At 36.4% G+C, this 25,550-nt stretch overlaps 1 protein-coding gene across 1 annotated transcript in view; it reads right to left on the bottom strand.

Moving 5' to 3' along the window:
- Nucleotides 1-25,550, bottom strand: part of OSBPL11 (oxysterol binding protein like 11) — a 98,649-nt gene that overhangs the window by 27,073 nt on the left and 46,026 nt on the right. Inside the window, exons 6-10 of the mRNA XM_007114970.3 lie at nucleotides 24,028-24,229; nucleotides 19,770-19,915; nucleotides 14,340-14,480; nucleotides 10,098-10,596; nucleotides 6,764-6,950 (exon numbers count right to left, since the gene is read on the bottom strand). Coding sequence (XP_007115032.1) covers nucleotides 6,764-6,950; nucleotides 10,098-10,596; nucleotides 14,340-14,480; nucleotides 19,770-19,915; nucleotides 24,028-24,229 — 1,175 coding nt within the window. The remainder of the gene's footprint in view (nucleotides 1-6,763; nucleotides 6,951-10,097; nucleotides 10,597-14,339; nucleotides 14,481-19,769; nucleotides 19,916-24,027; nucleotides 24,230-25,550) is intronic.

Genomic DNA, 25,550 nt, shown 5'->3' with positions numbered 1-25,550 from the left:
TTTTTTTGCGGTACGCAGGCCTCTCACTGTTGTGGCCTCTCCCGTTGCGGAGCTCAGGCTCCGGACGCGCAGGCTCAGTGGCCATGGCTCACGGGCCTAGCCGCTCCGCGGCATGTGGGATCTTCCCGGACCGGGGCACGAACCCGTGTCCCCTGCATCGGCAGGCGGACTCTTAACCACTGCGCCACCAGGGAAGCCCAAGTGTAGTATTTTAAATGCTTGCTACAAACAACCATTATAATATTAAAACTAAGTAGGAATATGAAAAATATTAACATTTCTTTTTTATTACAGTATAAAAATGTTATAACACTACAGTCTATTCAATTTTTTTTCAAACTAGTCCTATTTAAAAGTTTAGATTCCCTATATTTTAAATTCTGGATATACAGATTCTGTATAAAACCACATAAGCTTAATTTTAAATTAAATATAGAAACCAGACAAATCAGTAAGGGGTAGAAAAAAATAAAAGATACATTAAACATTTGTTAATTCTGTTGACAAAAAGAGCACTGGTATACAAAAATTATCACTATCTACACAAAACTCAGAGAACTCAAGAACTAATGTTGTTGAAAGTTTAATGAAGAGTTTTCTGGCTGGATTATCAACAGACAGACAGGATGCAGCTCAAAGGAAGGTTGGAATAGAAACAGGTGTAATTTTTTTTTTTTTTTTTGGTGGTGCGCGGGCCTCTCACAGTTGTGGTCTCTCCCGTTGTGGAGCGCAGGCTCTGGACGCGCAGGCTCAGCGGCCATGGCTCACGGGCCTAGCCGCTCTGTGGCATGTGGGATCTTCCCGGACCGGGGCACGAACCTGTGTCCCCTGCATCGGCAGGCGGACTCTCAACCACTGCGCCACCAGGGAAGCCCAGTCTAATTATTTTTAATGAAGTACTTTATGTTCACTGCCAGACACAAACAACAACAGGGTCAGATTTGACAGAGGTTCAGAACTCAAAGAATAGTGGGCAAATGTTAGGTTCTGGTCAGTGTGCCAGGGATTATGGTTTATCTGTATTCAAAAGAGAATCCAGGGACTTCCCTGGTAGCCCAGTGGGTAAGACTCCACGCTCTCAATGCAGGGGACTCTGGTTCGATACTTGGTCAGGGAACTAGATCCCACACGCATGCTGCAACTAAGAAGTCCACATGCCGCAACTAAAACCAGGCTCAGCCAAAATATAAATGAATGAATGAATATTTTAAAAAGCCTGGGGGGGAATCCAAAGGACCAAAGCCCAGGTTCAGGTGACAGCTCAGGAACCATAAGTAGCAATTGCCAGATATAAGCCAAGGGCCTGGGAACCAGAAGGTTGTAGTTGAATTTAGGGAGTCCATAGTTTTTAAGCAGGAGAAGTGAATGGTCTACAAATTCAGAGCTCAAGGCAGAGGTGTAGGAGCCAATAAGCAAATGAGCCAGATCTTAGAGATCAAGGTGTACGAGGGTTTGGAATCCAAGGGCAGACCAAACATCCAAAATTAAACGTTAGGCATAATTGTAGCTCATTGGACACAAAGAACACCATGACTACAAGTCTGCTTGATTACAGCAGGAGTGGGAACTCTAGGTTATACCTCAAAACGTTTGAACTTAAATAACTACACTGCTAAGGGTTTTTGCCTGACTGAATGTTTTTTGTGACATCCATGTTTCCTCTCTGATCCCACCTGCCAACATTGTTTCCTTCCTTGAAAATTTATCTGTAACCAAACATGATATGAAGAGATGACACTGAACACTTACCTCTTCCATCTTCCAACTACATATACCCAGAACTATATTCTGCGAACTGAGGAATAATAATCCGTTTCTCACTTGATCTTTCTTTTATAGCCACAATCTCTCAAGTTATCATTATCTCCTTCACAAGCCTTTCCACTTAAAAAGTGACAAGCCCTAGGTCCCTGTTCATGCATGCTGGGTTACACGGGGTCTTTGCTGCTTAGTGCAGCTACACAGCAAGAGCATCGTGACAAGAACTGGGGCAGGAACAAGAATTGCACATGCTAGAGGCAGGCCATGAGGAACCTGCAAAAGGAGCATAGGAGGAAGAAGGGCCTCGCCTCATTTCGCTTATAACAATTCTTCTTAACAGTCTAATGCAGGGTTGGTGAACTTCTATAAAGGACCAGAAAGTAAATATCTTAGGATTCGTGGGCCAGGCTGTCTCTGTCACCATTTGACTCTCTCACTGTAGCAGGAAAGCAATCACAGACAATATGTAAATGAATATCTAAATATCTAAAGCATATAAATCTAGGTCTTGTATCAAATAATGATATGGAATACGCTGCCTTTAAAATACTTACCAAAGAGTTAAATTTTAAGTTGCCATCCTACTCATCTCTAAAGTGAGGATAAGTGATAACTGATAAGGCATTTACTCTCTCACTTTCTAAGAATGACATCAAGTTGACTTTTTTTTTTCATATTTACTTATTTATTTGGCTGTGCAAAATAAGTCTTAGTTGCAGCACGCAGGATCTTTGTTGCCGCGTGCAGGATCTTCGTTTTGACATGCAGGATCTAGTTCCCTGACCAGGGATCGAACCTGGGCCCCCTGCATTGGGAGCGTGAGTCTACCCACTGGACCACCAGGGAAGTCCCCAAGTTGACTTTTTAGATTATCTAGACCCTGTCTCTATAGCTATTTAGAATACCAGAAAATCATTGGATATATTAACTTGGCTTCATATAGAAAAATTTTATTTAAAGATTGAAAGTTAAGACTTCAGCTTTGGGTTTTATTGATGTATATGTAATACCACATGAAGGGAATTACATCTTACGCAGAACTAAAGACGACATTGTTCTATTATGTTACTCAATGCCACTACATAAGAATACTTGATACAAATCCCTTCAAAATTTAATACCAGGAAAGTAGTTTGTCTCTCCTGAAAAAAGTGATAGGCGTCCTTTATAAGACAATAAGAAGTATGTTGAGCATCATGTTGCTCTTTTTACTTTAGCAGAAGTGTATTTTCGGGTACAATTATTACCTAATCCCAGGTTCACAGCATTATTGTCCTTTTCCATCACTATGGTTACTATAATAACAGACTTTATTTTTAATTGTCTATTATACATGAGTTTTTCCTAAAAGTCTTATAAATGCTTTCCAAAGATAGGGTCCTGCATTCTAATATTAGACTAAAACCTTAGGCAGAGATCGTCTTTTTACTTTTCTGTATCTTCAGTGTGCAGAAAAGTATGCCACTTAGCAGTTAGTTAACATAAATCTTAATGACATTATACTGCTACATATATTAAAAAAAAATCACCATCCTAAAGTGAGTGTGGAAAATGGGATCAGGAGATGGACAAGGGCATGAGGAATAGTTAACTAGGCCTGTTTGGCACCATCAGAGAGAGTTGTGGAAAATGAGGGAGTAAGGAAAGACAAGTGGAAGATAATATATTTATATCAAATGCAGACAGCAGATAATGTGTCTGCTTGATTGCAGACAGCAGTAGAAAAACTAGGCTATGTCTGAGGAGGGAGCCATGGTTATTAATAAAGACATGAAAGAGAGTCTTAGTTAAAATAGTCTATAAAATTGAAGAAGAAAAGATATCAAAATAGAGAAGTCTGTTTCAAATATGAATCTTTTAAACGAGAAATGAGGTAAAACCATTGGTCTTAAGGGAAATCAATGGAATTGATTTCCATTGATCAATGGAAATCCATGGAGTGGAAAAAATGAGGAAATTTGGAGTCAACCAAAAGTATACTTCCAAGTAACAAAAAGATCCAATACTTGTGGCCTTGTGGATAGGTAAAAAAGTATGAAGGGAGAAAAGAAGCCAATTTAAATAAGAAATTCAAAGAAATAAGATGGCAAATATAATAACTGATCACTAATAAACCAAGGATATCTATCTAAAATTATTAGGAGTCTTAAAAAAGTCAAAGTATGAAAACCAAGAAAAAATTTCTATGCAGGATATTTGCAGCAAGGAACCATCTAAATGTCATGGCAATGGTAAGATTTGGGGGATGAATTCTGATTCTCTAAATTAAGGTAGTCCTGGCAATATGATAAATTATAGCTTATATTTATTATTATAATTTAAGGCAAGATAAAGCACTGGTTCAGGACAAAGGTTTGGATATTTTGCATTTGACAAAAAAATTAACCTGAGCTCAAAACTATAATCTGTATAATCTGAGTTTTTATAAAGGGATGTTTGAAACATAATCAAGACTTAAAAATTAATCATAATAGCTATCATATAGTTGAGCTATTACAAAATTTGAAGAAAATTCTGAACATGCAAGTGAGGTAACATTATGTGTACTAGATAAGAAATAGGTGTTAACTGAAAACTATCAGAAAATTCATATGTAAAAATACAAATGAACGTATGTGGGAAAGCCTTTAACAGCCTCTTATTTCCTTCTCGGTAACAGAGATTTAATAACAGAAAGGAGCCCGCTGAATCATAATAAATATGGGAAAGTTCCCACTCATGGCTCACCATGTGATAACGCATATGGATAGAATAAATATGGGAAATCCTTAAAAGGGATTTTATCTCTTAATCAACTCAAGAAAGTTCACAGAGGAGAGGAACTTTATGATGAATAATAATGATTTCAAAAAAGTCCATAGTCATGGACTTCCCTGGTGGCCCAGTGGGTAAGACTCCACGCTCCCAATGCAGGGGGCCGGGGTTTGATCCCTGGTCAGGGAACTAGATCCCACATGCATGCTGCAACTAAGAGTTTGCATGCCACAACTAAGAGTCTGCATGACGCAACGAAGATCCGACATGCTGCAACTAAGACCTGAAGCAGCCAAATAAATAAATATATTGTTTTTAAAAGATGTGATATATATCTTAAAAAAACAGAATATTACTCAGCCATAAAAAAGAATGAAATATTGCCATTTGCAACAAAATGGATGGACTTAGAGATTATGCTTAGTGAAGTAAGTCAGATAGAGAAAGACAAATACTATATGATATCACTTATATGTGGAATCTAAGAAATAATACAAATCAATGTATATGCAAAACAGAAACAAGACTCACAGATATAGAAAACAAACTTGTAGTTAACAAAAAGGAGAAGGAAGGTGGGGAGGGGCAAATTAGGGGTTTGGGATTAACAAACTATTGATATTACATATAAAATAGAAAAGTAACAAAGATATATTATATAGCACAGGGAATTATACCCATTATCTTGTAATAACCTATAATGGAATATAATCTGCAAAAATACTGAATTACTATGCTATATACCTGAAACACAATATTGTAAATCAAATATACTTCAATTAAAAAAAAGAAAATAAATTCATCAATATCATTGTCAATAAAAAGTGCTGGACTTGGAAAATTTATCACTGTAGCTGTGTCCCCTAAGCATTTGACTCAATTATATACTTTGAAGAATGGTTTCACCAATGCAGGAATGTTACAGGGATATAGACTTCAACTTTAACTTCATATAAATAAGGGGAGTCTGAAAATGGAATAGGCTGCCTCATGCATTATGAGTTCTGTACTAATAATAATGTACCAACACAATGAACAAATCAGTTATCGGGTATGATGCAAAAGGATTTAGACACCTAGCAAATGTTGGTGTAGTGACTTCTAAAGTCCCTTCTAATTGTAAAGTTTGAATCCTGTGATCACTATGGTGAGAGGAGTAAGTAGAAGCACATATAACAAAGTGTGAACCATATTAAAACCTTCTCTAAGGATAAAAGGTGACTATTCTGACAATCTCCAGTGAGCCTGTTTGGGTGATCTGTAATTTTTTTTTTTAATTTTCTGCTTCAGTGTTTTTGAAATCTGTGTTTTTTAAGGCCCATTCAATGCCTGGGAGCCAATAAATCTTTCTTTCCACTTCTAAGATTGTTGAGTACCAGTTGTTCGGTGAAGAAGTAAAATAGCTATATGCACTGAAAGTCTCATACGTGACTGAAGAGAGTGCATTTTGGTATAACCATGTAAGAAAACTGTTTGGCAGTAATAAAGTTAAAGTTTCATTCCCTACAGCCCAGCAATTCCACTCCTAGGAATCTACCAAACAGAAATTCATACATACATTCACAATGTTCTAGCAGCACTATTTGAAATGGCCCCAAATCAACTTCTATACTTTTGTATGTATGTTATTCTTCAATAAAAGCTTTGTAGAAAAAGAAAACTATCCCTACTTCAGGACAGTCAGAATAGACATCAAAAGCTTAAGGAAAGAGTCAGTATCCTTTTGAGGATCCTATTATATCTTCATGTAGTTGGGTGATCTGTACGAGTGCTGAAAAGACCAACAAACCACTAAAGGGGTATAATAACTGGCCGATTCCTAGATGGAATTAGAACAAAGCCACATTCAATACTGGTGCCTAAAGATATTGGCTTCCATCATTGTGCTTCTTGAACAATTTCTTATGATTAGATGTTTTTTCATCCTAACTTGTAGCAATACTACCTCTACTGAGGTAGTATTGCTGGATCCAAGTCTGAATCCCTTTAAAGGCAGAAATTGGGCCAGAAGCTACATATCCATTTGTTAGGCGTTCTAGTTTACAAGAGAAGATAGATCTGTCACTATTTTTAAAACCAGATCGTGATTTCCAGAATGCCTTCAAAGATCAAATATATTAAACAAAAAATAAACATGAATAAAAATCCAATCCCATTTCACATAAAACAAAGCAGAAAAAGAATAAGGAGTTATAATACAAGATCAAACTGATAGAATAAGAGCCAGGTATCACTAAAATATTCTTACCGGTGCAGTTTGCCACCATAAAATGGCTTAGTATGAAAAGTGATGCTGGCTGAATACCCAGTTTTTGCACAGTTGACACTGACTTTGCCACCCAGTTCTACCCAAGGAACAGTTAAAATTGACCGGGCATATGCACAAGGTAGAGAAAACGTATACTCTTCTCCATGCTCTAGTAGACTGAGGATTCCTGAATGTGAAAACATAAAAGTGGTTAATATCTTTAAAAAAAAAAAAAAAAAAGACAGGTATGAAAAATCCATATTAAGTTTTTCTCCTGTCTGGTAAATGAACATCATAATTTTGCTTAATTTTCTTTTAGCTTTGGATGAAATTGGCTTCATTTACAATTGTATTTGACAACAACTCCTGGTAATAGTGAATCGAGGTTATTTTCATTATGACTTTATTATCCCTTTGGGGTTCATGGGACCAGAAAATGTTGCAGTGGAAACTGTTTAAGAGTTCTCTCTAATGTCCTATAAGTAAAATAAAACCTTAAGTCAGAATTTAAGTCCATGCTATACTGTATCATCAAAAGATCTGATCATTAGTTAGTACTAATAACTTAAGCAGTTTTTGGAATAACTAAATATCTAACATTATAGAGTCATAGAACTTAATCTCAGATGGTATGCTGGGGGCGGGGGGGAGAAGGTGTTCTTCATTCTATCTATGCATATTAAGAAAGAAAAAAAGTAATTTTATGATATAAACTAAGGTCCTCATAATAATTTTGCTTGCCAAACTGAAGTATTTAAGGTGAAGCTACAAGAGTTAGAAGTGGTAGTTTTCAAACAAATATTATTCTAATGGGGCTTGTTCCATATTAAGTGATGCTATAAAGATGGCTTTAAAAAACATATAAAAAAGGGAATTACAAAAAAAAGGGGAATTACATAAATGAATAATCAATCTATACTAGATAATTAAGAGACATTAAGGAGACTTGAGCTACATTACTAACCTAAGCTCATTACCTAGTTCACCATAAAAGCAAATACCGAGGGCTTCCCTGGTGGCGCAGTGGTTGAGAGTCCGCCTGCCGATGCAGGGGACGACAAAAAACAAATACCGAACTGGATGTGTACTACTAGTCTGAACTATGATGGCATGTCTCTCTTAATGAATGCTCGTTAACTACTGTGTTAATGTTCACAAATAAGGGCAAAAATTATGATAAATATTTTAATATAGTCTATTTTTAGGATAAACAGACTGAAATTCTAAAGTAGTCTAATTTACAAAAAGCAACACCAACTATTAATTTGTATTGCCCTTAATAGTTTTCACAATGGGCAACAATTAATATTGAGCCATTTGAAAAGGAATATGGCTCTGTATGTGATATATTTATGTATAATGGGAGCTGTCAGAAGACATACATAACATACTTGGTTATATTTCAAGTATTTAATAATAACTGTTGATTAATTCTAAGTTGGAAAGGATATCACATACTTTTCTAAAAACATTTGGCCTTATAAACTAGATTCATGATCTTTGATTTCTAGGAATATAGTTAACATAAGTAATATTCACTATGGAATTTAACGTCTAAGAAATATATAATCAGTTTCTACTGAATGGGAAAATAAGACTAGTTAGGATAACTGAGATTCAAAGTATTCTAAAATCTCATTTATCTGATAATTAAACAGAATTTTCCCCTACTTTTCAATAAAAACATGGCTGCTGACAGAAGCAAAATAAACTGTCAGAAGTTCCATTCTCTGATTTAATTTACTTTCTGTTGAGAGTGTCAATAGCAATTTAATTTTAAAAAGGCAAATTCGGGCTTCCCTGGTGGCGCAGTGGTTGACAGTCTGCCTGCCGATGCAGGGGACAAGGGTTCGTGCCCCGGTCCGGGAGGATCCCACATGCCACGGAGTGGCTGGGCCCGTGAGCCATGGCCGCTGAACCTGCGCGTCAGGAGCCTGTGCTCCGCAACGGGAGAGCCCACAACAAAGAGAGGCCCGCTTACCGCAAAAAAAAAAAAGGCAAATCCATGAATACATAACTAGCAAATCAAAAAATAACTATCATATACATCCTTCTCAACTAATGCATGGTTAAGATATTAATGCTTTTCCTCATTTCTTGAGGTATTTCCTTTCTTGGAGCGGGAGAGGATACTATCACCAGATACTCTCTGTTCCATGAACTGGTAAGAGTAACTGTCCTCGGGGAGAGTGTCTCAAAGAATGAAGGTCTAAATCCGACTATGCCTTAACTTCTATGATCCTGGACACATCCCATCACCTCTAGGCTTCAGGTTTTTCATCTCTAAAGTAAGTAAACTGATTTGTGAAGAGCCTAGTGTTAATGTGATGCAGCTTATAACTGGAGATGGCAAACTTTTTTTTTTAACTAATAAAATATCTTCTAATGTTATAAAAGTTTTGATTAGTTTGAAACATTTGGAAATTGGTAAGACTCACAGCACAACAGGAGTTAAAGATGAGGAAAGCTTAAAAAGGGGATAATATATTTTCTTCAAGGCTAAAATAACACAATTTCAAAATGTTAGGGTCATAAGCTTAATTATGTCATGCTTATACTGTAAGTTTATATTTAGAACAAATTTTCCTATGCACGACAGTGTTCCATAACATTAAAATGGCAGACCATTATATTTTCATTAACTCTGCAATGATTTCTGTGGAGATTTTTTTGTTGTTGTTAATTTGTTTTTTCTACTCTTAGCCAAAAAATATTGTATTTCCTTAAATTGTTTTTTCATAATCATTTGCTGGAATAGATATAAAGTTTGGCAATATATTTTAAAATATTCTATGAATATCTCCTATGAAATACAAAAGATGTAGATATAGATTTACCTAGAAAATATTTCTTGAGTGCTGTTTATAATAACAAAAACATGTTTTAAAGCATTATTAATAACTTGGGAAAATGAATATTCAGTGCAAAAAAGGAGGACAAAAAACTACATAGAGAGAATCCTAATTTTATAAAACTAAAAGTATGAACATACATACATAGAAAAAATACAAAATACTAACTAAATTTATCTATCTCTGGATGAAGGGATTAAAGATACTTGTATTTTCTCCTTGATACTTTTCTAAGTTCTCTAAATTTTCTATAATAAAAATAATTTATATTTAAAATAAAAAAAAAAGTTAAAAAAAAAGAATTTATATTTGTTGACAGATATGCCCCCTCCCCCCACCACCAGTATTCTGAAACATACTAGGAACTGGGAAAAAAAGTAGTACACATAGCAGTTCAAATTTATAACTAATATTTCTCTAGCTTCCCCAAATTTAAGGTTATAGTTTGATATTAAAAATTGGAGAATAATTTTTCTACTTACCTTCCCCAACCATTGTCACACCTATCGACATGCCTAAGAATTTGCTCTTAGTCCAGACGTGCACATTTACACACATCTTCCTCTCTGCACATTCTGCGTAAAATCCTGAGACTGGAGGATGATGGGAAACCTGCTCAGCAACAAATCTGACTGTGTAACAGTCTGATCCCACCTGGCTCAAAGCCTCCTCTGATGGAGGAGAATGATTTGTGACAGCCTGGGTGGAAGAGCTGCTAATGACACTGGATGCTACCTCGCGTTTTGGCATCCTCCAGGAACAGTGAAACGTTTCTCCAATGATAGGATTGTACGGTTTCTTAGCAATGGCTCCCTTACGGCCTTCATGAAATGAGGTAAGGTAGTATTCAACAAAACGAATCATTCTGTCCTCAGCTGTTGCTCCATTAGAGATGGCTATAAACAGGTCTGGATGAGACATAAAGTCTGCATACATTTCCAACAGGGAACGCTTCTCTAGGATAAATGTAGGCAGCACCACCTAAAACAAAAACAACAACAAGTCAACCAGAGAGAGCAATACAAAAAAACAGTAATTAGTATCTTCCGAGAATTGAGGGGCTACTCTTTGTTGCGGTGCGCAGGCTTCTCATTGCGGTGCTTCTCTTGTGGCAGAGCACGGACTCTAGGCACGCAGGCTTCAGTAGTTGTGGCACGTGGGCTCAGCAGTTGTGGCTCACAGGCTCTAGAGCGCAGGCTCAGTAGTTGCGGCACACGGGCTTTGTTGCTCCGTGGCATGTGGGATCTTCCCGGACCAGGGATCAAATCTGTGTCCCCTGCATTAACAGGGGGATTCTTAACCACTGCATCACCAGGGAAGTCCCTATAATATTACTTTTAAAAGAACAAAATAATGGGGAAAATGGCTATTACTTATTCAACATGCAAGCCAGGACCATGGTTACCTTCTTGGTTGCTGTAGCCCCAGCACCTAGCACAGTGTCTGGAATATAAGAGGGGCTTGAAAAACATCTGTTGTATCAGTGTCATTGTTAGACAGGAGGTATATGTGACCGGTTTAGTCACCAGGTTCTTTAATGTTGCTAAAAAAGTACCATTCTTTTAAATGTTATATGGCTGTTCATAATTTGTGATCAGTTAATGCTAATGATTTTATATATAAATACAATATATATGTATTTCTTCAATTAACAATGCACAAATGTGGGGAAACGATATTAAATTCATTATTCATGTCAAGAGAGACTTTACCATCTGGATTATCACAGAACATTCTTTTCAAATGTTCTTATGCCTCATAAACCCCAACACTGTTCTTATGCCTTACAAGCCTAAATCTACTAAGGGACAGCAAATACCATAATATCCAAATAAACTCCTTACCTGACTGCTCATTTTAACCTATTTTACAACTAATAGTCTTTTCTGAACCACTAATATAAAAAATATTTCTAGAATAAAAATGATACCCAGTTGAATACTAAGGTTAGATGAAAGATGACTGTTTAAATGGGTTTCTTTATTCCTAAAATGTCTGCTTCTTAGTAAGGTAATAATTCAATCAATTTACTTAAAAACCCTCCTATAATTACTATAAGTCTAAGTAAAGAAAGAAATGTGTTTTTGATTTTGAAATGCTTCAAAGTGAATGCTAACGGCAAAATGCTTTCTATATTTAAGTTGCATTTTCAGGTGAGTAACTCACTGGAATCATACAACCTTTTAATTTACACTTCTACTACCTTCAAAAACCTCAATGTGAAATATACCTCATGAAGTCAATTTTGAAATCCCACACTAATGCAAAGTAGTGTCAATAGTAACTCAAATTACGTAATTCCACAGTAGTAAATGTTTGACATACATAGGTTTTGAACCTTACTGGCTTTTAAAATCAATGTCATGGATTAACTGTTAAAACAAATTAAGGCACACTAATTAGATAAACTGGGAATGGAGAAGATGGGTCTAAAATTAAAAACTATAGATCAGTGCTTCTCAAACTTTAATGTATATATACATATTACTGAAATGAAGATTCTGGTTCTCTAACTTTGAGATTGGGGGCTGAGATTATGCGTTTCTAACAAGTTCTCAGGTGACGGTGATGCTACTGATCTTCAGACCACACTTTTTTTCTTCTTTCAGTTTTATTAAGGCATAATTGACAAATAAAACTGTAAGATATTTAAAGTATATACTGTAGTGACTTGATATACACATATATAGTGAAAGGACTCTCACTATCAAATTAATTCAGGCCACACTTTTAAAGTAGCAAGGCTGTAGACCAGGGGTTTGCAAACTATGGCCTTTGGGCCAAATCTGGCATCCTGTTTGTGTAAATAAACTTTTGCTGAAATACATCCATGCCCATCCAACGTATTATCTATGGCTGCTTTCACACTACAAAGGCTGAGTTGAGTACTGCTGATCCTTAAACAATATGGGTTTGAATTGCAGGTCCACTTATACATGGATTTTTTCCAATAAATATACAAAAATATACATGTAGGACATCATGTGCAAGACTTGTATTGAAGTGGATAGTCTATTCTTACACAGGCTTAAGGTGAGTAATATGTAATATAAAATGAATAATATGTTAGTTTTCTGTTTTACAACCTCGCTTTCAAAGAATTACATTAAAGTACCATACCTCTCTCACAATGAGAGAAAAACTGTATTATCACAGGTATGTGGGTTTTTTTAAAAAAATGTAACAATGTTTCCAATATTGTTTCATGAATATGACTGCAATACTGTATGTCATAAAAATTTTATAACAATTCATTCATGGGGCTTCCCTGGTGGCACAGTGGTTAAGAGTCTGCCTGCTGATGCAGGTGATGCGGGTTCGTGCCCTGGTCCGGGAGGATCCCACAAGCCGCGGAGCAGCAGGGCCCGTGAGCCATGGCCGCTGGGCCTGCGCGTCCGGAGCCTGTGCTCCGCAACGGGAGAGGCCACAACAGTGAGAGGCCCGCATACCGCAAAAACAAACAACAACAACAACAACAACAACACAACAATTCATTCATTAGTGTATAGGCTAGGCCACCATGAAGCTGATTACACTAGGCTACCATAAAGCAATCATATTGCTGCTTCTTCATTATCAGTGCATGAATCATTATATCTGTAAATAAATATAATTTTTTTTCACATTATCTTTTTTTTTCTTTTTTTTTTTTTTTTTTTTTGCGGTACGCAGGCCTCTCACTGCTGTGGCCTCTCCCGTTGCGGAGCACAGGCTCCGGACATGCAGGCTCAGCGGCCATAGCTCATGGGCCCAGCCGCTCCGCGGCATATGGGATCTTCCCAGACCGGGGCACAAACCTGCATCCCCTGCATCGGCAGGCGGACCCTCAACCACTGCGCCACCAGGGAAGCCCTATCTTTTCATTTTTGATGTCTAATATATACTAGTAATACATATATAAAGAAACAAAATTTGCATTAATTGAGTGTTTATGTTCTTGGTAAGGCTTCCAGTCAACAACAGATTATTAGTAGTTAAGTTTTGGGGGAGTCAAAAATTATATGAGGATTTTCAACTACGTGGGGGGTTGGCGCCCCTAACCCCTACATTGTTCAAGAGTCAAATATAGTTCCAACAGAGATCTATGTCCACATAGTTAAAAATATCTACTATCTGGTCCTTTACAGAAAATGTTTGCTGATCTCTGTTATAGATTAATACCCAAAATGCACTATCCAAAATGGAAAGTAAGAATAAAGTAGACGGGCTTCCTTGGTGGTGCAGTGGTTGAGAATCCGCCTGCCGATGCAGGGTACACGGGTTCGTGCCCCGGTCCGGGAAGATCCCACATGCCGCGGAGCGGCTGGGCCCGTGAGCCATGGCAGCTGAGGCTGCGCGTCCGGAGCCTGTGCTCCGCAACGGGAGAAGCCACAACAGAGAGGACCGCATACCGCAAAAAAAAAAAAAAAAAAAAAAAAAAAAAGAATAAAGTAGAAGTATCAATGACTTTAATGGTTTTGTGGGATTATATCCTTTTCTTTAGATTTTCCAATTCTGTATCCCAATGGACCCCTTTTATTTTGTACAGAAACAAGAGTATAGGTCTTTATTTGCCATGTGACTTAATGCTGCACAAAAAACCTATCACATTTTTTATGAAAATAAATGCTGATCAAGCGACTAAGAAACCAACTCATAAAGATTAAAAAGCACTGACAACATTAATAATCATAGGTATAGTCCTAATCTAATGATCTCCTTAGACTGTTTATCCCATTACTTACTCTTGTTAAGTCCATGCCCAGCTTGAGCTGTGATAAGAGATGTAGGATAACGCTGCGTTGCTCTTCCACAGCTCCCAGGTCATCCTCCTTGTTGTCACAAGTATCCTCCACCTCATCATCTGCATTTATTTCTTCAGGTTCCTTGATGGAAAAATAAAGCAAAAGTCTATTGTTACTAGTGCTTATTAATATCCATTAAGAATAAAAGTATAAACATCAGATGAAGACATTTATATTGGGCCTAAATAAATCTGAGAACAGATAAAAATCTTTCTGAAAATACAACTTCCATCACTTGGCCATGGAATAGATTTCCTTCAATGAACCCACTATCACTGACATTGAACATATTGTGGTTTTGTCATAAGTATCACACATAAAACACACATATTTTGTGAAAACAGGATTTTTCAGAAAGAGTGAAAATGTCTCACCTGAAACTTAGGCTTTGCAGGCTTTGACCACCTGCCAGGGGACCCTACCACTACCTATAATTTAAAATGTTTTGAGAATTAAATATTTGCCCTATTTTTAAGCTAACACTATAAAAGTAAAATTTTAAAGTGACTATACATGTCAAGTCTAACTTCTGTAATCTATATTTAGATATTCATGCATCCTTGGAGTTGTCAGGAAGAAACTTTGGGGATGAAGAGAATTCTAGGTGCAGGTATAGAAAACTTGTAGTTGCTTATGCAGTCTTAATGCCACAAAATGTTCTCTGCATAGTTCTTCAATCAATAAAACAACCCCTTGAAAAACCAAAAATGTTTACTCTCATCTCAATAGGGTCTTCGCTCCAAATAACTGGTTAAGAGAAACCTAATTTCTTATTTCTATTTAAGCAACAAATAAAAGTTTCAAATCCCAAGATTCTATAATCTTATCAGATGTCACTTTCCATGTTTATGTGGGGATGGTGTCCCATCTCTCTCAGTGGTACCTCTTTTCATTACCTTTGTGCAAGACAGCCTTCATGAGTATATTATCTTTGGTATTGTATTAAATTTTAAGTTATGAGGATTTTAAAAAGGAAATGATTCTGCTAATGTCTCTGCCTTTAACTTTCTCTTCCCATAACCAAATCCTATCAAACAAGAAGCCCATCTGTTCTATGTAGCTAGGCAAAGAAAACCAATCCTAATCAGGCATAAAATCAAGAACTTAATGTTCTCAAAATATTAAAAAGAAAATACAAAACTTGGTGACACAGTTAAAGAATAATGGGTTTCTGGTTATTCTTTTGCCTTTGTTTTTCTCCTTTTTCTTCTCTCTCCTTGGAACAAAGAAATCTTTACTAGCTCAAATTCTGATAAATCAATTAATGGTCCAGTTCATTTCTTCAGAGACCAAACACAACAATTGTGTATATCAGAATTATTTCTGTTTTTATGACCTTGAGGAAAGATCCCAAAGGCAAGTTTCTCAATTCCCCTTTTCAATGGCTAGTAAGTCTGTCAGGAACTATTGCCTGTTTTCTACCCTAAGTCAGTTGCACAATATAGTTTAAGTATACCAGTGAATGTTTACTCATTATGAAACAGGGGAAAACCCAATCATCCCTCTTTCTATATATGAATTCCAAATATAACAATTTTTCATTTGAGAAATGTTGAGGGGGAAAAAACTCACAGATCTTAATTAAATAATGTTCTCCAACCTTCTGAAAGGTACTATTACATTTGAGGTCAGAACCTAGGACACAGATTAATAATGCAAATACAGCCTTAAACATTATTATACACAAAGTTATACACAAAGTTTACTTTGTGGTTTCCTCTAATGAAAATAATATTAAACTAAAGAGATAAAATATAATCTGGTATGGGGATGTATATATACATATAGCTGATTCACTTTGTTATAAAGCAGAAACTAACACACCATTGTAAAGCAATTATACTCCAATAAAGATGTTAAAAAAAAATCTGGTAGAAAAACTAAAAGAATACAGTTTTTGTTGTTTTTATAAAAATAGTCAAACCACTTACTAAAATAGAAAAAAAAGGAATTCTATTCACGATTAAATACTGATTCTAAAGCATGATGTGAATGGAAGAATTTGGAAGCTCTCTTTTCTTTTTGAAATGGCCCTTCTTAGAGATTGTCATGCCTTTCTTGAAGAAAAGCTTAAGATTAGGGCTTCCCTGGTGGCGCAGTGGTTAAGAATCCGCCTGCCAATGCAAGGGACACGGGTTCGAACCGCGGTCTGGGAAGATCCCACATGCCGCGGAGCGTCTGGGCCCGTGAGCCGTGGCCGCTGAGCCTGCGCATCCGGAGCCTGTGCTCCGCAACGGGAGACCGCGAGCCACAACTACTGAGCCCACGTGCCACAACTACTGAAGCCCGCTCCTAGAGCCTGTGCTCCACAACAAAAGAAGCCACCGCAATGAGAAGCCTGCGCACCACAATAAAGAGTAGCCCCCGCTTGCCACAACTATAGAAAGCCTGCGTGCAGCAATGAAGACCCAATGCAGCCAAAAAGAAAATTAAAAAAAAAATAAGGAAAGCTTAAGGTTAAAAAAAAAAAAAGCATTACATAAAGATAAAATGCTGTGAAAATTGAAAAAAAAAGATGTGATATATAAATAAATTAACTAATTAATTAATTTTAAAAAAAGCATTACAAAAGTTCAAATAAACATGCTCAAACATATAAAATCCCTAAAAATTCAGAATGGTTAGCAAATACAGTGGCAAGGCCTGTTGAATTTCTAGGAATTCATACTATTTGGAGATTGCATGGCAGAGGCAAACTCCAATATTCCGCAAAACTCATACTAATCCCATTTCTTTGTCTTCCTGATTTCTGACTTGGACACTAAGGAACTGTGGGCTTCATTCTAGCCTCACTGAGGTTTACCTCCTCTATCACTTGACAGCAAAATTTCCACTACTGTAATATATGTTTCAAGCTTGCATTGACACTCATATTCCAAAGAAGGCATATGTGAAATTTTTGAAAAATTCAGGTCTTTTCTGGTATGCTTGAGTGGAGTCTAATGTCTTTTGTAATTAAAAAAAAAATCTATGCACTTATTTTTTTCTATTTGCACTAGGTCATACACTTGGTCTACTCAACATTTCAAAAGATTTGGAAATTCAACGATCCTCTCCTCCCCACCTCTGTGCCCCATCTCTAACATATGCCTCTATTCTGACCTCCAACATGCTTTGTATTCTCATTTAGAAGTATGAAAATGTTGGAGTGTATGACCTATAGTTCATAACTTTTCACTTGTAAATTATATCTCTAGTCCTGATCTCTCTCCAAAGCTTTGGTTACAACATTTCCAGTTGCTTTTCATATACATTAACAATCATATGTCCTCTTCTCAAACAAAATTCAACATGTTCATAAGCCATACTAAACCTTTTCTTTCAAAAAGCTCTTTCTTCCTAATTTTGTTAGCTTTGCGAATGGCACCACAATTTTAATCATTTAGTCTCAAAAACTTGGAGTCATCTTTGATCCAACCCTATATCCAGTCAATCACAAGCTCAATTGATTTTTCATTTGAAATGCACATTACCTATTCATTTGTCTTCATTTCTACTTCCATAGCCTTCTATCCACACTTTAATTCCAAGTCATATCATATACCAATCTTTTTAAACATATCGCATCCCTCCCCATGCTCATGATCTCATTATGTATCACATTAAGACTAAATTCTTCTGCATGAGTTTTATGTTCCTTGGGGGCACAGTTTACACTGTATTCTATGGAGCAGTGCTCAGGGGATTATCATTCCACATAGCATGAACATGAATGGTCATCTGGATTTGTAAAATCCAACAACCCTGGGGTCATTTTCCATAAGCCAGGTACTCTGCTAAATTTATTTTATCTAAATAACAATCTTATAAGGTATTACTACCCCTGCTTTACAGATGAGGAAGCTAAGCATGGTTAATCAATTGGCCCACATGTTAGTAAATGACAGAAGCTGGGTTCAAAATCATCAGGCAATCCTTTTCTGCAATAAGTACACGTCTTAGTATCCCTGCTTGTGTTACTCCCCCATCTTGAGATTCCCTTACTACTATTCTTCTCTTCAAACCTTGTCTCCTTTCAAAGCCCAATTTCAATTCCAAATTCTCTCCAAAGCATTCCTCATCCACTCTACTCATATACCTCTCTTCTTTCCCTGAACGCCCATATCCCAAGAATCTAAGTGATATCTATGAAGATGAAAAAAAATTAAAAATACTGCTTTATGTTATCATCTCATTGTTTCAGTATATATATGTTGTGACTCTAAATAGATTTTAAGTCTCTTCAGTGAAAGAACTGTCTTCTATTTTTGTGTCTCCTCTAATTCGTAATGTTGGACTTGTCACATATTAGGTAACTTAATGAATACTTACTAACTTCTTGACTCCACAGATGAATTAGTCAAAAAGCTATAGGAAAAAAAGGATTTGTTTTCTTTCTTCTCCCCCACCCACCCTACTGCCACTGCCTGCCTCACTGAGTCAAGACCTTTGCCAGCGTTGGAAGTCCCTGTGTCATATGTTTCTCTTAAGAAGTAATTTGCTGTTATATAAATAACCATAAACCATGCATTACTCTTGACTCAGTAATTCTAGTTGGGAATATAACCTAAAGAAATAATCCAAATAAAGGGGAGAAAAAAAATAAAGCAGTAGACAAAATGATATAGCATTATTTATAAGAACAAAAAATAACAAACAACCTAGACATTCAATAGCCTACTTCAACCTAAACACTTTTATTATATAGGCCAGAATAACATATAAGAATACTTATGAGAAGTAGCAAATAAAAAGAGCTTAAAACAAAACTATCTATGTAATTATGATAACCATAAATATAACAGATGTAAACTCAAAAGGCAAAAAACCAGTATGATTTGTTACAGTGGTGGAACTATGAATAGAAGAAAACACTGTTTAGCTTCTGAGAAATGTGGAATTAATATTACTTTATAAAAATATTAAACTCTAAGACTGTGTGCTATTTTAAGTAGACTAACACTTTTAAAAATTGGTTTGGTAAAGTGCTTACTATCAACAAAACCTTAATGTTAAACTTTTAAACATAAACTTAATAGTAAACACCTAGTAAATAATGTTAAATTAAGAAATGTAAGAGATAAATATCATGCAAATAATTTTCTATTAGAAAAGCGATTTTCCAGAAAAAGAAAAACATGCAAATTTCATTTTTTAAATACATTTATATGAAGCAAAAGTAAACTAAAACTAAAAAGGCCACATAATTTAACCTGGAAAACTATGTACAAGTTTTAGACAATAGACCCCTTCCAAAGCCAGTGCAATTTAAGGTAGAACAACGTCTAGAGTATGCTCTCATTATGCTGATTTGCACGTCCTGACAATGAAAAGATGCTTTTCAGTGATTCCTAATTTTTACTCCAAAACTCTATGTTCATATTACCTTACCCTTGCTAATAGTCCAGATTCTGCAGCGCACTGCTCTTCTGGGACTGCCACTGGCTTACTCTGCTCAGTTGCAAAGGGCTGGTCAGCTCCATTTTTATAGTGGTTTGATAAAGGTATCTTTGGTTCTAACCACTCGATTGTAGTTCCTGATGAAGTAAGAGAAAACTTTCGCTGAAACTTGCTCATAATCTGGAAAGTTCAGCAAATGTGGATTTTATTAAACAATTTTCTTCTGAGCCTACAAGACTAAAAGCAACTCAACCTGTTAAGAGACTCCGCAAGACAGTGACTTGTATCTCATTAGCATGAGCATCACGATTGGGTATTTTACAACACAGCAACCTGTAACTTGAAATCAGATACCATTTAAATGAATCAACCCTGAATAGGACTAAACTCACTTCTTATGCAAATTTATGAATCATAAAATGTATTCCTACCCTAACAGTTGATTTGCTGGCCTTTCTGCATGAACCCTGTCCCTCTAGTGATAAGAAGTATGCAGTTAGGCTAAAGGAAGTCACAATTACAGGAGGAACCTGGGACTGTGAAACAATAAAATCTGCTTCAATTTGGGGTTGAACCTTATTCTCAGTAGCAATTTTCTAACTAATCAAGATAACCCCCTTGATCTAATTTAAGAATTGCAAATACATTTCCATTATGTTTTTTCCAATCATATAAAAAAGCTCCATATACTTTTAAACTGAAAGGCTCTCCTACTGAATAAATAATAGCTGACCTAGTGAAAGATAGTGGTCACATTTAGAGACCTGTCATCTTCTCAATTAATGACTCAATGTCTCTTATTACCCTCAACTAGTTTAACAAAGTGGATTCTATGCCTAATCAATAATGGAAAATGTTCCATTTGATTTCAGAGGCTGATCTAGGTTTCACAGAAACTTGGTTATATAGTGCTACATTAAGGGATGCTCAGACTACCACAGCAGAAATTAAAAGGAGTATGGAATTTACTTAGTCTATAACAAAATCCCAGACTTGAGTAGAGGAATAAATTACAAAGTACCTATCAGACTACCAGAGCATCTTGCCTTGCCACTCAGTTCAGTTACACTTGGCACTGGCGGGGGGATTCATAATTAGGGGAATGCCCTGGATAAGTTCATGGGGTCCCTTTCAAAATTCCAAAGAAATGAAACCACTTTGTTCCTACCTTGAAATGTTTATTTTTAATATCAATATCTAGATTTCCTTACTTCTCGAAATAAAATGCACACAAACACTAGACTTAAGAGATCTGTTTTAAGAGATCACTCAACTGATAAACCATAACAAAACTTTTAATCAAACCAATCATTTGGTCTCAGGACCCTTCTACATCAATAATCACTGCTGTGCTTTTTTATAATATACATTAAGACCTCATGGGACTAAACACTAATTTTTATTCAGATTTCATTTCTTGGATCATTTCAAAATTTGAGTGGGAAGGTAATTCAGTTTGTTTTCTTCACAGTTTTATCTTCATTCTCAACTGACAAGAATAAATTTCTACCTACTTAATTTGGAAAATATGGCAATTTATGGTGAGAAATACAAGTATTAGTTAATTCCCTCAAATACCCACAAATCTGTGCTCCAAAAAAGTGATATGGGAGAATACCTTTTACTTTAAACACTTCTATAAAGTTTACAGTGTGTTTCACATTTTTAATTAAAAAAATACAAATTTATATTGGGCATGCTTCATTAATCACAAAGTAATCATTTAAAAAATAAGACTATTAATTTAAATTACACAAATGAAATTCTAAGAATTTAAAAACTTACATAGTATTTAATTAATCAAGTATTTATTTAATTTATTTTTTTTAACTGAAGTATAGTTGATTTACAATATTATATTAGTTTCAGGTGTACAGCATAGTGATTCGGTATTTTTATAGCTTATACTCCATTAAGAGTTATTATAAGACAATGGCTATAATTCCCTGTGCTATACAATATATCCTTGTTGGTTATCTATTTTACAAACACCTATCTTCAAACAACTATGAGGTAAAACAAAAATTAAAAAGGAGGCTTCCCTGGTGGCGCAGTGGTTGAGAATCCGCCTGCCGATGCAGGGGACACGGGTTCGTGCCCCGATCCGGGAAGATCCCACATGCCGCAGAGCGGCTGGGCCCGTGAGCCATGGCCGCTGAGCCTGCGCGTCCGGAGCCTGTGCTCCGCAATGGGAGAGGCCACAACAGTGAGAGGCCCACGTACCACAAAAAAAAAAAAAAAAAAAAAGGAAAAAAGAAAAGCCTGGTGGGGAATGTACTAATATATTCACGGGGGCAACTTCTGCTTGGTAAGATAACATGTGATTTTTCTTTCAATTGCATGGTAGTTTCTAAATTTTTTATAATGAGTGCTTTATAACAGAAGAAAATTTATACTGGACTACTTAGAATTCCTCTAAGACAACAGTCCATGCTCACAATGCACAATTTAGGCTTTTCTATCTCTTTGGAATGCCCTCTCCCCTACCACCCACTCCTGAACTAATTGGTTTTCTTAGCTTTTCTGTGCCCTTCCCAGACTTTTTTTCTACCAGAAGTTTAGTCCATTCACATGTTCTCCCACAGTACTTTGTTCCCATTGTAAGTGGCACTTTACATATTATAGTTAACTATTTACATGTTTCTTCCCCAAGTGGACCATGAGTTCCTTAAGTGGAACATACATAACTTACTGGCCTCTGTAATACTGCCCTGACCTATACCTACAACTGCCATTAGCTTGTTACTGTTAGCTTGAAATACTGAATTTAGGCACTCACGAAGATGGGATTCATACCCTATCCATATCAAGATCTGACTTGGTAAACTTTTTCCTGCACAAAGCCTCAACATCTTCCTAAAATATCTTTCTTCCACAAGCAAGGGGAGTTCCTTGTATAAGAAAACAATGAGCATTGGGAAACACTAAGTTACTACTATTAATACAATGTGATGGGAGTGGGGGAGTTGGGGAGATGTTAAAAGGGTACAAACTTGCAACTAGAAGATGAATAAGTCCTGGAGATCTAATGCACAGCACAGAGAATGTAGTCAACAATACTATATTAAATATTTCAAAGCTTCTAAGAGACTAGATCCTAAATGTTCTCACTACAAAAAAGAAATGACAGGAAATTCCCTGGTGGTCCAGTGGTTAGAACTTGGCACTTTCACTGCCCAGCCCTGGGAAACTAAGGTCCCGGAAGCTTCACGACATGGCCAAGGAAAAAAAGGAAGAAATAAATAACAATTATGCAATGTGATTGAGGCATTAGCTAACACTTTGGTGGTACACAAATATATAAATGTATTAAATCAACATTTTAAACTTACACAACATTATATGTCAATTATATCTCAATTTTTAAAATGATGAGTTTATTAATCTCATTTAATAGAAAAACTCATTTTTTGTTATCCCATGCAATAACATTCTTTTCCCCAGTAAATTAATTTCAACAAATAGGTGCTCTCAAATACTAGATGTACATCTTATTTTTCAAACTGAAAGGTGACTGATAGACTTTATTTTTTATTTTTTATTTATTTATTTATTTATTTTAGGCTGTGTTGGGTCTTCATTGCTGTGCGCAGGCTTCTCATTGCGGTGCGCAGGCTTCTCATTGCGGTGGTTTCTCTTGTTGCAGAGCATGGGCTCTAGGCGTGCAGGCTTCAGTAGTTGTGTCTCGCAGGCTCTAGAGCGCAGGCTCAGTAGTTGTGGCACACGGGCTTAGCTGCTCCGCGGCATGTGGGATCTTCCCGGACCAGGGCTTGAACCCGTGTCCCCTGCGTTGGCAGGTGGATTTTTAACCACTGTGCCACCAGGGAAGTTCTAGACTTTAATAATATATATATCTCAACATGGAAATAATGAATAGTGGACTAAAGCAAAACTCAAGGAATCATTCCAACGTTTCTACTTTGATCGTCGAGAGAGAGGGATGCCACCAACTTTAACAGAAATATAGAAGACGTGAGTTTTGAATTCAGTTTTTGACATGTTGAGTTTGAGGTTTCTAAAGGGATATGTAATTGTATGAGACCTAAAATGGTTTTAGATTTGAAGAAGGACACAGTTAAAAAGACTTTGTATAACATTAATGTGATAATTAAAAACCCAAGAGGCTTGCTGGTTTTCTATTCGTTTTGTTTTGATTAAGATTTTCTGGAGTAGAATTACAAAGGATACAGTTGGTCCTTTCCCTGTTTTGACCTGAAATGTTAAGTCCTACCTTTAAGCAATAACTTACCTGAAGGCAATGAGCCCTTCTGATGTGATGCATGCTGCAACTGGAGAATATGAAAGCAGTCGTTTAAGCAGTTCATAGTTGCCATGGAAGTAGCCTTGAGCATTAAGAGATCCTGGTCCAAGGAACTAAGATGGCCAGAAGCAGGAAGGCATTCAATTCCTCTAATTAAGTCTCTTTGTTGTCCTTCAGCATGAGACATCATCTAAGGAAAACAACAATTCTGTATGTCCCACTCATAATTTCTGTATAACATGTATACATACAGTTGCCATTTTAATTACAATATTCTGTATAACATGTAAACATACAGTTGCCATTTTTAGGGCATATTAGGCCTAGAAATCTATTTTCAATTTGTTTGGCTATTCTCAATAAGCATTTAATAGTGCTTCTCAAAAGACGGTAACTTTTGGCAGCTGCACTTTTTCTTTGGCAGAAACAAAGATCAAAAGACTTCCACCTTTGTATAAATTTCTTTAACAGTATACATTTATAAGTCATCAGAAAGAACATTCCAGATCATTTTTAATAGCAGCATTAGCTATTTCACTCCAAAGTAAAAATAATTCCCAGTCTGGGCTCTCACTTTATTCACAGCACATCTGGACAGGCTCAATTTGAACCTACAGTGAAATCATGATAGTTTACATGCTTCTGCTTTCCCAGTCTAACTTTCTGTTCCCATTAGGTTGATTTTAAGCAAATACTGGATATAAGCTCTTCAAGTTAAAAGAGTTCAATACGCTTTTTGATTAGGAGGCCTATATATACAGTTCCTAACAGAGTCAGTGGAATAACAACGATGATGAGCAACCCAATTTTTAAAAATGAAAACTGAATTTAGGGGCTTCCCTGGTGGTCCAGTGGTTACGATTCCATGCTCCCACTGCAGGGGGTTCGGGTTTGATCCCTGGTGGGGGAACTAAGATCCCACATGCTGCCACATGGTGCGGCAAAACAAACAAACAAACGAACAAAACCCCGGAATTTATTATGCTTAATTATTTTCAATTGTGAGCAGGAGGTTCTCAGATTGTCCACCCTTTGGAAATTATTTTAACTCATAGAGAAACTCTATAGTGGAGAGACTCTTTTAGATTTCAGAGACTCTGTTCCAGACAATTTTTAATACAGTTCATTGGAGGGCTAGTGAAAGAGAGATGCGAAATGATCCTACCAAGCAAATTAAGTGTGTCATACGTGAAACAGCCCCTGAAAACATGCGTAATACTGGATCAAACAGTCACCCTTACCAGAAAAAAGGGTTGTTAAATGAGAAGTGTGGGTATGAAGGTATCTATACAGATCTTCCTCCACTTACAATGGCGTTACACCCCGACAAACCCATTATTAAGTTGAAAATATCATAAGTTGAAAATATCCTAAGTCAAAAATACATTTAATACACTTAACCTACAGAACATCATAGCTTAGCCTAGCCTAGCCTACCTTAAGTATGCTCAGAACTTTTACATTAGTCTACAGTTGGGCAAAATCATCTAACATAAAGCCTATTTTATAAT

The sequence above is a fragment of the Physeter macrocephalus genome, chromosome 1 (genome assembly GCF_002837175.3).
Source record: "Physeter macrocephalus isolate SW-GA chromosome 1, ASM283717v5, whole genome shotgun sequence".
NCBI classification, from domain to species: domain Eukaryota; kingdom Metazoa; phylum Chordata; class Mammalia; order Artiodactyla; family Physeteridae; genus Physeter; species Physeter macrocephalus.
The sequence above is the reverse complement of the archived record's forward strand: the minus strand, read 5'-3'. Positions and strand labels throughout refer to the sequence as shown.